At 49.6% G+C, this 12,092-nt stretch overlaps 1 protein-coding gene across 1 annotated transcript; it reads right to left on the minus strand.

Annotated features, from left to right (window-relative positions):
• Positions 1-5,376: 5,376 nt before the first annotated feature.
• TMEM212 (transmembrane protein 212) lies at positions 5,377-11,887 on the minus strand. The gene is given in 4 exon segments (XM_067002533.1): positions 5,377-5,742; positions 7,169-7,224; positions 10,923-11,163; positions 11,165-11,887. Coding segments are annotated over 4 exon segments (852 nt in total). The 5' UTR covers positions 11,354-11,887.
• Between the last annotated feature and the right edge of the window lie 205 nt (positions 11,888-12,092).

Here is a 12,092-nt window from a genome sequence, read left to right on the forward strand (position 1 = left end):
TGGGCAGAAAGACTTCAGGAGGTTGGGTTGGCTGAAGCTGTAAGGAACTTTCCTTTCCATTTCATGTTAGGAGCTAGTGGATGAAAAATGTGAGCAGCGGGATAAAGGAATGAAGGATGATGCTGACCCTGAGCCATGGGCTGAAGAGTGAGGGAGTAGACTCAGGGAAAGGACAGCAGCAGCTGCTCAGGAGACCTGGGGAGGCTGGCTGGCTGGAGGTGCTGGGCTGCTTTACAGGAAAGGCAAAGCTGAGACCAACCAACAATCAGTGGCTATGTTTGTAGCACTGTTGGGAGTTGCAGGAGTATCCTGAAGAACTTTGACACAAGTCCGCAGTCTCATGCCTGGAAAGTCAGTGCTCAAATTTGTAGAAGCATCAGATGTGGGTCAGGGAGCAGGGACTAAACCGGAGTGTGAGTGCTGGCCTGAGCCACGAACATGGAGGTAATAAAATAAAACAATCTTCCTGCTTTGCTTTTGTAAGTGACAGGGCTTTCTGGGGTATAAATATGACTGTCTGAGCAGGGAGTGGAAAGACTATGGCTTCATCACTTCAAAACACTTGAAGCTTTTCATCTCCAGTTTTAAGTGTATAATCTTGTGATCTGGCTCCTGTGGTTAAGTTCAGCGGTACTTCAACACGAGGGCTGATGGCTGGAGGTGAGGGGAAAACAGTCCAGGAATGAAAAACACAGGTTTACAACATGGCTGTAATTCACGTCCCATCCAGCTTGTAGGGAATCCTGATTGCCATGAGCACAGTAGTTACTGAACTCAGCCTGACAAGTGCTGTGTTGTCGTCCTCGTGTCTGCTGCCAGGTATGTGCCAAAATATTTTGTTGAATCACAGCCTTTATCTTTCTACGGTTTACTGCCCAGAATGAGATGCTTAATTTAGTCTTCCCATTACTTTCCTTTTTCCTTGGCATATATGCACAATGACAGTTTGTCTTGGTGGAGTAGACACCACCTATACTCAAATGGCATTGCTGTGAGATCAGATTGTGCCTGGGCTTAATAGCAAAATAACCTTTCCTAGTTCTTGAGGACTGCTGAGAACACTTCACAGCCCTGTGGGCAGCTTTAACTCCAAGCAGTGGGAGAGGATTAATCCAGCCACTCTGCATCAATCCCACTGGAAGGAAACAGGGACCTAGAGATGCTTTGCTGCTGGAGTACAGCTTTTACAGTGGAGGCCTCTACCAAAGGCTGTTGCTAGGGTCTGTATCAGCTATTACCCATTGGATTTGAAAACTTTCCTTTTCAAGGGTGAATTCTTCAGACTTACGCTCTGTGCAGAGCTCCGTGCAGCCGCTGCCTTGTGCAGGTGTTAAGGCTGGTGTTAGGCCTGGAGATTTCCATCATTGCTCAGCAGTACATGTTTTGTCATATCTTTCTGATGCAACCATTAAATTAACAGCTTCCTTTAAGTGCACTGGAGGCTGGAGGTTAACAGGATGTCAATAAATAAAACAAACTCTCTTAATGTCAGCATACAGCCTTTGTTATCCCTCCTAGTCGCAGTGCCAAAACCAGAAAGGTGTTTGTTCATGCAGGATCCCATCCCCGGGCTGGTAAAATCAGTCGACACCCTCTCACTGGTTCCTGTGGCTTTGGGTCAGCCCCAGTCCCTTTCAGACTGCTCAGGCATGGAACTGTTTGACCCTCCTGGAGAAGCTAAAGTCCTGTTTGGAAAAGCTTTTTGTAGAGCTAATTCAATGCTTTTTTCTGGTGTTTATAGTTACTGAGCAGATTAATATTGGTAAATATTAAATAGGGTCATCTGGAAGGGAGCGAGCACTAGCTTTTGCCAACAAACCACTTATGCACATGCTTAGAGATAAGCACTCCTATTAAGGTAAATGGGATTGCTTGTAGGCTTGGTGTTGAGCATATGTTTAAGGTTTCTGGCTTTGGAAGAACTTACAAAACTCACTGCTTGAAATCATCCTCTCATCCTTAATGAACGGAAATTCAATTCTAATAGGAGAATAAATTTTCATTAAACAAAATTTAAAAATTACAAAAAGGTGAAAGCCAGGATGAAAGAGGAAATGATCTAATTTGAATGCCATAAAATGGCATTCATAAATTCCAGAAAATTTCCCAAATTCCTTTCTGATCTCCCAACCCACTTGAAAGCATTCAGGCCCCCGGCTTGCCTGGCAGGCTGGCTCGGTGCATGGGGGGAGCAGCACAGCATGTGGGGTCTCCAGGGTCGTGGGGTGAGGGTCCTGCTCGGGTCTGGCTGGTGCAGGAGGGGCTCTTCCCTTGTTGGATGGGCTGGGGTAAGGTGAAAATAAGCTATGAACATGCCTAGTCAAATACTTAGAGCAACATCGCTCACTGGGAAGCAATGATCTGGGTGCAGCGAGTGGTTATTGTATGTGCACCTTGATCTTGCTGGACCTTAAAGTATCCAAATGTCAAATTATAGACCTGTTTTGAATGTTGTTACAAAGTGATGCTTGGAGAGAGAATTCATATTAAAGCACATCTGACCTCTTGCCAGGACTAATCCAGGAATGTGCAAGACCTAAACCAGGTTCTGGTTTGGCATTTGTGACTCTGTCCCCAAGAGAAAGATGCATGAAATGTCAAAACACAATGTTCTTCCTTTTCAAAAAGGAATGTGAAGGATCAGTGAGAACTTACTGCTGTGCTGAAGCAGTATCAGCACTAAAATGCAGGTTTTTGATTTTTTTCTTTTTTTAAGAGGTCCACCACCAACTGACAAAACTCCCACCCTGCTCCGGGGGAACAATATAATCCTGCCCTTTGTTTGGCAAGGGTTTGGCTTTTCATAGGGTGCAGTGTCCCCAGCTGGGGGACACAGGAGGTACGTGCTGACATTTAACCTGTAAAGCAAAATTGATATGAAGGAGGAAAATAAATTATCATCAGATCTTGGATGTGAATTCCTGAACACTAAAAATGAGTAGGTCCTGCTCTTCAGAAAGGCAGGGAAGGGAGGGAATGTCTGCCCCCGGGGCTGGTGGAGCAGCACTCCTGCCAGCAGCGATCTGCAGCGTCAGGCTTTTAACCAAGTCATTAAAGGCTTGACTTGAGCCGTGCTGGGGAAGGAGTGCCTGCTGCTCACCCAGCCACGGCGATGGGAAAGGGCTTGCTCTGCTCCTGTGTGCAGAGGGGAATTTACAGGGGTAGAGCTGCAACATTTGGCAGGTGTGTGCGTGAAATTTCAGGTTACCTGTAGGCAGCTGTTGCTCGTCCAGTGGGTGTTTTATATGGCTATTTAATTGCATGTTGCTCAGCTCTAAATGAGCACAACTGACGTGAATAACCCCAGCAACGCAAATGCTGCTCCCTCCGAGATAAAGGGCTGTGTTTGAGAAACAAGTGCCTAACTGATAATGCCACCGGCCTCACGCGCTCCTTAAAGTCCGTGCTATTTAGCTCTGATAAAAAGGAAGAAAGGGGCTAGTTCTTAACAAATAAACCCCAAAGCATTTTAAGGACCTTTTTCCCTTTTCTATTCTTTTCCCAGGTTGCAAAAATAACATCCAATAATGAAATGAAAACAAGCTGAATGGCCGCATTCAGCGGAGGAGGGCAGAGGTAGGCTCAGACAGCTGGAGCATGTCTGGGCCAGCGTCTCGGTTCTTTTCTCGCTGCTAGTTCAGTGCCACTCCAAGAATGCAGACAATGCTGGCTACGACTGTTTCATATTTGATTTCCACACTTAAATCCGTGCTCGTTAAATGAAACCCCATTGTCAGGTTGGCAGGCATCCACGCTGCCTCCCCAGGTCTCGCTTCGGAGCTCGCTCTGCGGTCGTGTCCTGCTCGGAGCGACTTAGCGAGGACCGGGCCTGGAGGAGCATTGCTTGTGGCACTGCTACAAACCCTTTTAGACTGCTTCTGCAGCCACATCTGTGGGTAACCCTCATAAATCTTTGTCTGAGGGCAGACAGAAGTGCTGCAGGGGAGGGATGGGGTTTTGGAAGGGCCTCAAGAGCGGCGGATCAATGGGGTGGTCAGCTGGAGGCAGTCTCTGGGCAAGGTACGGGGCAGTGCTGGGCCTGGCTCTGCAAAGGGCAAATATGGCAAATATCCTGCCCTGCTCGAAGAGGGGGTGCCTGGGGGTGCTCCTGGGCTGGGTGAGGCCAAAGCTTTAGGGTTTTGCTGGGCTGGGACCGGAGAGTTCAGCAGTCGCAGGGCTTTGCCAACGGGGTGCAGGGGTGGTGGAAATGCGGGGAGGGCGGGCGGAGAAATGCTGTGGATTGGGAGCAAAGCAGTGCCTGTGTTAATAACAAAGGATCGCTTCATGCTGCCTGTAAAATACCAGGGAGGGCATGAACATTATGAATATTATTAATAAAGCTGATGGGATTACCAAACCCAACAGCTGTCCAGTCCTTCAGACAGACACCTCCGGCCTTTCCGCCGCCCCCACAGACTGGTGTCCCGGCTGCTGTGTGCCCGGCTCGGGCATCGCTGGGGCACCGACTGCTCGACGGGTGCCTACAGCACCTCTCGGTGTTAAGGGTGGCACCTACAGACAACACAGCTGTGCCCCGAGGTTTGTAGGGGAACGGATGGCAAGAGGCTGTGGGGCGCGAAGCTGGAGCGGGAAGAAGCGCTGGGTATGTTCTGACAGCAGCCTCTTCGAGTGCCCCAGAGGAGCCCAGTTCTGGGCTGTTGGTATGGAAACACTGTTATTTTAGTGGACTCAAGACTGGCTCCCAACAAAGGTTAAAAGGAAAAAAAACCAAGGGACTGGAGGTGTGAAAGGTGAGATCTTCCTTAGCAGAGAAACACTTGTCAATGTCTGAACCAGCAGCGAGTCCTCCAGCTGCATGGGACGGAGGAGATCGATGCTGTCTCATGGCAGGAGTGTGGTGGTGGGTCCTGGCTCTCCTCGGGGTCACCCGAACGCCTGTCCCTCCTGGTACCGCTCCTCCCGTCACCTCTCGTCCTCCCACCACGGCTGTCAGGATGCTGCTGCCTTCGGCTCAATGCACACTGAGTGGTGACGGGCTTGGACACCTCGTCTGCCACGCAGGTACCGGGGCTGTCTGCTCCGTGTGTTAACGCCAGTGCAGCGTTCGGTTGTAAGGAAGAGCAGAAAGGCACATCCTCAGGTTCTGCTTCCTTTAATGTCAAAAGCAAACTAACGTCCATGAAGTTCTGATCAGCCCTTAAAATCAGAGGCCCTAGCTAGGTATGCTACCATCGTGTCCCTTTATTGGGAATGATGCTGGGATGAAAAGGGTAAAAAGGGCCTAATTGCTATTTCATGAAGTGATTTAAACTGGGAATGATGGATGTAGTTTCAGGCCAGGTACTAAAGTGCAGATGTGGTGCAAATGCGTTCAGGGTTGCACATCCCCGTCACCCTCCTGGCTGTATTACAGCTTTATGGGGACAACCCCCCTTCCCCATCACAGCTCATGCTCACATTTAAGCATCCCAGCTGGAGCAGTCTCATCGTGAGCTTGATCACAACAGCCGAAGAAGCGCAGAACGTGGCCGGACTTGAGCACAGGTCTAGGACCTGCAGGGCCAGGTGGTACCACTTGGAGCGCGCTGGGTCTATGCAAAAATTTGGGAAGTCTGTGTACGGGAATGGGACCGGGACTGCGTCGCCCAGGTAGTTGGTCCCAGTGATCCCAGTAAGCGAGTAGTAGCAGTATGGGCCAAGGAGGAGAGATGGGATGGCAACAGCAAATTGCACTGAGGCGCCCGTGGTGCTCAGTGTGCCCAAGGCAAAACCGGCCTCCCACTGAAACAAAAACTGAGACAAAAGCACTTTATCACTTTATGACCTGCTGAGAGAATTTAAAAAAAAAATATCTAAACTACAGCTTAATATATTTGTATTTCTTCATTTCCAGCTTGGAAAAAGAAAAAATCTGGGTTTTATATTTTTTATATTCCTTTATTCCGTGTCCAAAAAGAGATGTGATGGTAAGGAAAACCTAGTAGCTTGAAAGTCATGAACTTATCAATGAAAAATGTGGAATTTTACAGGAAGGCAAAGCCATTGAGACATTTTACTAAAATATTAGGAGAATAAATTGGAACAGTTATACTTATGCAGTTGTCATATAGCATATAAGTACAGTGGGTGGCCTTTAAAGTTTAAGCTGCATACTCGGCTACTAATAAAGCTCCTCATTATAAAACAGAAAATGTGATAGAAACTGGCAGAACTACTGTGCTGCTGGGCTATTTAATGTGCACCCTCTGGAAGCCCCGCACAGCACACTTGATCCAAAATATTAGCAGGAAAAGCACATTTCCCTTTGAATGGATTTCCTAGATTAACTCTGCCGCTCCCTTGCTGCCTCCTGCGTGTGACACCGTATAGAGTAACAGTACAAAAGTACCAGGCATCTCCACGTCTGCTCTCTGTCAGCCAAAAGGATGAGGATAGCGGCAAGAACCCCCTGCGGATGGGGGAAACGGGTGGTTGCATGAAGGGACTGATGATGGAGCATCACCCAGCGGTGCGCACGGCGTCCTTGCCACCTCCTGGATGCGGAGCACCTGCTGATGGTGCCTCGCGCTGAGCTTCCCACCTACCTGAGCAGCTCTGCCCAGCAGGATTTGGGCATGGCTGAGGTCCTGTATGGAGTTAGGGGGTGGAAAAGCTCTGCTGCTTGGCTGCTCGTAACCTCCCTGCAAGGCTCGGTGCAGCTGTGCCACCGCTCTGTGCAGGTGGAGCTTGGCCGGGCGCTGAGCCCTCAGCACCCTGCCTCTCGTGGCTCCTTCTTGTCCCGGCGCATCCCTGCCCTGGAGGGGTTTGCTGTGGAGCCAGCTCCATCCTCTGTGCCAGCTGAGAGGCTTTTCCGTGCTGGGGAAGCCTTAGAAGAGCTTTTAGGAATCATTTGAATTTCCTTTGATCCTGTGGCTCTGCAGGTACAGAAGTAATGCTCTTGGAGCAAGCACCGACTGGCTGCTCCTGGGAGGGGAGCTCTCTTCCTCCATGCGGCGTCTCCCCGGGGCCCCCGGTGGTGTTCCTTCTGCATCACTCCCTGCTCGCCACCCCTCCGACCGGCGGGGCAGAAAGCTCCCTTGGCTCACCCAGGGCTCAGAGCAGGCACAGCAGAGGCAGGACCAGGGCCATGGCCGTGTGCGTTCAAGACCAGTTGGGAGCTTCCTTGGAGAAGAACCTAAAATTCAGCTTTTTGTGGTCACAGGCACACTGTGGCGTGCTTCTCTGTGTACAGCATGGCCACAGCCAGCTGAGGTTTACTGTTTGCTGCCGAAAAGCCAACAAAAACTGTTTTGTGCTGCTCTGCTTGCAATTCCTGTGCTCCTGAGCTACCTTGGGTGCTGAGCCACCGTGCCTGCGGTCAGGGCTCTCACCCCGACAAACCCGGGGTCAGGGGAGAAGCCCGGACACCACAGTTGGGAGTGCCTGAAGGAAACCCCAGGCAACGCAGTGCAGCAAGGAAGGTTATCAAGATTATTTTAAGGTCTGCTTCACGCTGCTGTCAACACTCCGCAGGAGGAATGCATTTGGGTTTGACAGAATGCTGTCAAAGGCAGAGACTCACATGACTTACCAGGTCTCCATCAGGGCAGGGCACGTTTCTTCCTTGCCCTTCTTTCGGAACCAGTTTTGACTGGGGAGCGTATCTGTGTTTCTTAGGGTGGGCTGACACAAACAGGCAGGCTTTCATTCATTTAAACACACCGCCACTCACTCTGGCTTCCAGCGAGTAATCTTTTTTCCAGTGTAAGCATCTTGGACCCACATGTATCTTAGCTCCTAATTGCAGGATGGTGAATGGAAAGGAGGACTGAAGATGTGCTAAAAGCAAGAGCCCGTGTACGAGAACAGGGAGAATAGCACGCTCGGGGCTGGAAGTTCTGGTGCGATGTAGCAGAGTATCAACGTGGATCCAGGACCTTGAGCAATATTGTCCTGCAGTTTGATTTCCATTCTGGCACGCTAAATGCATCAGGGCCCAGGTTTTTCATGGCACTTTCCATTTATGATTTAGGGAATTTGAAGAATACTTGTCTTGAGGCTGAGCCTAAAGTTATAATCTTGGCATATCCATACCACAAAATTCCCGTGGATAAAAGCAGAAACATCTGGATTCATGAGTGGATGTTGGCTAAATCCACCAGGAAAAAAAAAGCCTTCAAGGGATCCTAGAGGGTTCTAGCCAGAATAAATAATACAACAAAATAAGAGTGCTATTAAGAGTAATTGTAATACTGAAGCTGAATTATAAGACAAGGGCCAAGCCCTTTTCACAATCTGCTTTTCCAGCTAAGAGCCCTTCAATTTACACTTAACGCACATGTGGCTGATGGAACAAAGAAAAAATTGAAGAAGGATGAAAGCAACACAGAGATTATTCAGCCTTGCTGGTTTAGCTCCAGGCACATCATTTAAATGAGTAAATGATCAGTTTCCAGTTTGTTTTAAATTCTCTGGCAAGAAATTTTACTCTCAATCCCAAAGTTGGATGTGCTTAAAACTATTTTATTTTTTTTACAGCTCTGCCATTTTGTTTGATTTCTTAAGGCAGGACTTTAAAAGTGTTCTTCTGCAGGGGTCACCTGAGTGCTGGGACTGGAGGCACAGCCTGGCTGCCTCACCGAGGGAGCCGTGTCCCCGCTCCCAACCCAAGGGGACCTCAGGACTGGGGAACAGCTGCTCCTTGCCTCCCTCACCCCTGGGAGGCTGTGAGCCCAGCCCTGCCAAGGCAGACGTCAAACCCAAGCTTGGCAGCACCCAAGGTCAAGCGAGGTGGTCTCAACAGCTGTGTTCCTCTTTGGCTGCACCCTGTTGTACCAGCACCGCTTGCTTGGTTTAAAGCTAGTGGAAATTGTGTATTGTTTGTACCTTGCATCTTCTCTTGGTGTTTTCAGGGTTAAGAGCTGTTGAAAAACAATGTTCTTGCCACCCAGCCCCTTCTGCTCTGTCTCTCTGGTCTCCTCCACGCCCTGTGCAGCAGGTCTCAAGCCTGCCTGAAGCTGCCACGAGGACCAGGTTGTGCAAGGTGTCTCCTCTGCTGTGACCAGGCACGCTGACAGCCACAGCCAGGTGATTGCAAAGTAACCTCCCTCCCCAGTAGATGCAGATCCGCATTTCTCATGAAATGGACTTTGTCCACGTAGATCTGCATCGCTGGCCATCACTGATCCTGCACGCTGCCATTCCTGATTCCTGGAAAGCCTTGGGCGTTTGCCTGCTCTGCAGCCTTCAGCCAACACAGCTTGGGTTGAGTTGCTTCCTTGCAGGCTGAAAACCTTCCTGATCAGTCCTCCTGTTCTCCTTTCCTGGTGCCCTCATCTTCTCCGAGCCGGAGTCTGCCTGGTGGAACAGCTCCTGAGGGAGCTGGGCTGGTGGCCCCCTCTGGTAGGTCCTTCTCCACGGGGAAATTCCAGGTTGTTCTCCACAGAGATGTTTCCTGTGGCTCCCTGCCAATGCTTAATGTTCTCTGGAAACTGCCACGAGGCTCTGGTGGTGGATACACATTTGGGACTAGTCAATACTTGGAGTATGACTGCAAATACCAGCGGTACACAAGAGGCGATGTCTGCACTGCCTCATGTTCCATACAAGGAATAATCCTAACCACACGAAGGAGTGGGAGTTCGTTTGCCCTTAAAATAGCCTCAGCACATCTAGGAAAGCCATAAAATGTATGCCCTGGTATTTCTTAGGGCGTTATTTTCAGCAGATTTTATTTGATTTGCTGCCAACGTCTGTCACTTCTGCAGCCTGGGTCTGAGCGGAGAGCTGGAGGTGTGCTGCTCGCTGCGCTCAGCACAGCCTGATGCAACAAATTGCCTTCTATTAGCATGGCACAGCATCCTGACTGTCAAAGCGAAACGAGGAAATGAATTTGCTCGTAGATGTTACAAAATATTTGTTTTAGATTAGCTGCTATCACTTCTGTGGGCCGCGTTTGCAGCTGTGTTCTGCTGCCCAACTTGTAGCTGGCAATGGCAAGATCTGCTGAGGCTGCAGGGCTCTTGGTGAGGAGCAAATAGTCTGAGAAGCTGAGGAATGAGAAATGAAGCAGAGCTAAATTTAGAACCTCAGATAGGGAAATGTCTTCAGTGCTCCGTGGTTTTATTTTGCTCTGCACAAAGCACACCTTGGTGCTGCGTGGCTGTTTGCAGATTGTGCCGACTCAAAGAAGGCTCTTGCTTGTGGAAAGAAAAGGCTTTGATGTCTTCAGTAAACAAATGGCAGCGCTAAAAGACCTGCAGTTCTTGTTAGCATGCTGCAAACAGCGATGTCTGAAGCAAAATAAACATCCCAAGGTTGATGGAAGGGTAGGCAGGCCATAAAGTGCTGTAGTCAAATCCTTGATATGAGCACATCAGGAATGTCAGAAGGGAAAGTGCTGTGAAAAGGCTGTCGTTGCCTTCTCCTTTTGGATTTGAAAGAAAATAACAAACTGGTGCGTGGTTTACCAGCCATGTGGCAGGAATAAATGACTATAAAACCCTATGGCTAAATCATTTTTGACGCCCTTTTTGACCCGGCTCCCCTCCCATCAGAGCTTCGCCCACTGCCACAGAGGCCCCAGGACCTCGTCGCAAAAACCTGATCCGTTTGGGCACTGTGCAGATGGCTCCCACGAGGAGGCAGCAGGCGTGCGGCGTGCTCGCGGTAAGGGTGAGAATTTCACAGCCACGTGGCTGCCTCAACTTCTGCTCCGTACGGCTCGTTGTGCTTGTCTCGCCATGTCGCTTAGAACAACTTAGGAAATGCCAGAGCCTGGGGAATGAACCGAAGCAAAGAGCTAAACAGCGATCTCACTTATACCAGCATGGCCCTGGGGGTGTTCATTTAGACAGTCTTAACAGTCTGAATTTGGTTCAGAATGAGGAAGTTTGGACTGCTTCTGTAAATGGAAAGTAAAAATCAGCAGGTCATGGGTAATAATCAATACACCGATATTTACTGCAGTTTTAAGCCTTAACAAGAGCCTCCAGGAGCCTCTCTCTTTAGTTTCAGGTAATTCTGTGAACTTCTCTTTAAAAAGAGTTTGCAGGAGCTCAGAAATAAATAATTCAGACAGCTGATTTTTTTAAGTCTCTGTAGCATCACTGACATCTTTGATAAAGCTTTTGTTCTGCCTACCAAAGCTCCTTTCCAGATGGGACTGGCGAGGCAAACGCTCCATCCAACAAACGAAGACTTATAAGAAAAAACGGGGAAAAAAAGCAAAAATTCCAGAAAAAATGCTTATAATCCCAAAGGTAGTAAGTATCCCCCTGGTAACTTCATACAGGCTCTTCACTGTCATTGTGAGCCTCTGCCTGCCGGATTCACAGCAAGGGTTTGTAGCTGAAGCCAAGGCAAGGACGTTTCCTAATAAACAGAAGCTCCTTAGAGACTGTAGCCATGGCATGTGCGAGCTGTTTACCTGGCACCAGAAAGCACTACGCTGCTTATCTTCAGATGTTCCTACAGAAACAGGCAGTATTGCAGTGTATTAAAGAAGGCCCCTTCACCCCCAGGAATATGTGATTTTTTTTTTAATTATTTTTTTTATTTAATCTGAGTTACCGCCCTTCGCTTTCGGCTGCAGAAAGCCCGTCCTGGGATTTCTGAATTCCTCCTTCACCTGCCTTCCCAGGAGGACAGACCGCTTCGCAGCACGGAGAGCCAGAAACCTGCTGCCAGCAGCGAGGGTGCTGAGTGCCAGCCCTGACCCTGCCCGTCACAGCCAGCGCGAAACCAGCACCCTCGGTGCCAGGAGCATCCGCAGGACGTGGCTACGTCCTGAGCAGGACCGCCTTCTTCCCAGGGGGAGTTATTTTGGAGTTACTGGGTTTGTAGCAGGGACATTTTGAGGCCTAGGATCTGCTCCTGGTGGCAGGAAGGCCTTTCATTTCAGAGGGACTCGCAGCGGGTGCCTCCCAGCGCTCATCACACAGCAATCCTGTTTCTCCCTACCTGCAACAGCAAATGTTTTGACTGCAAGAGCCAAAGCGGTTGTGCTGTGTACTTCATCACACGCAGTCCCCGAGGCGCTCTGCTGATACCCAGCACGCTCCTTCCAGACCCGTGGCCCCTCTGGAGCGCTGCCGCCAGGTGGGGTGGCACGGGGTACCACCACGTGCCCCGGGGCATGTCCCTGCTTCCCC

Source organism: Anser cygnoides, chromosome 9 (assembly GCF_040182565.1).
Source record: "Anser cygnoides isolate HZ-2024a breed goose chromosome 9, Taihu_goose_T2T_genome, whole genome shotgun sequence".
In the NCBI taxonomy this organism is placed as follows: domain Eukaryota; kingdom Metazoa; phylum Chordata; class Aves; order Anseriformes; family Anatidae; genus Anser; species Anser cygnoides.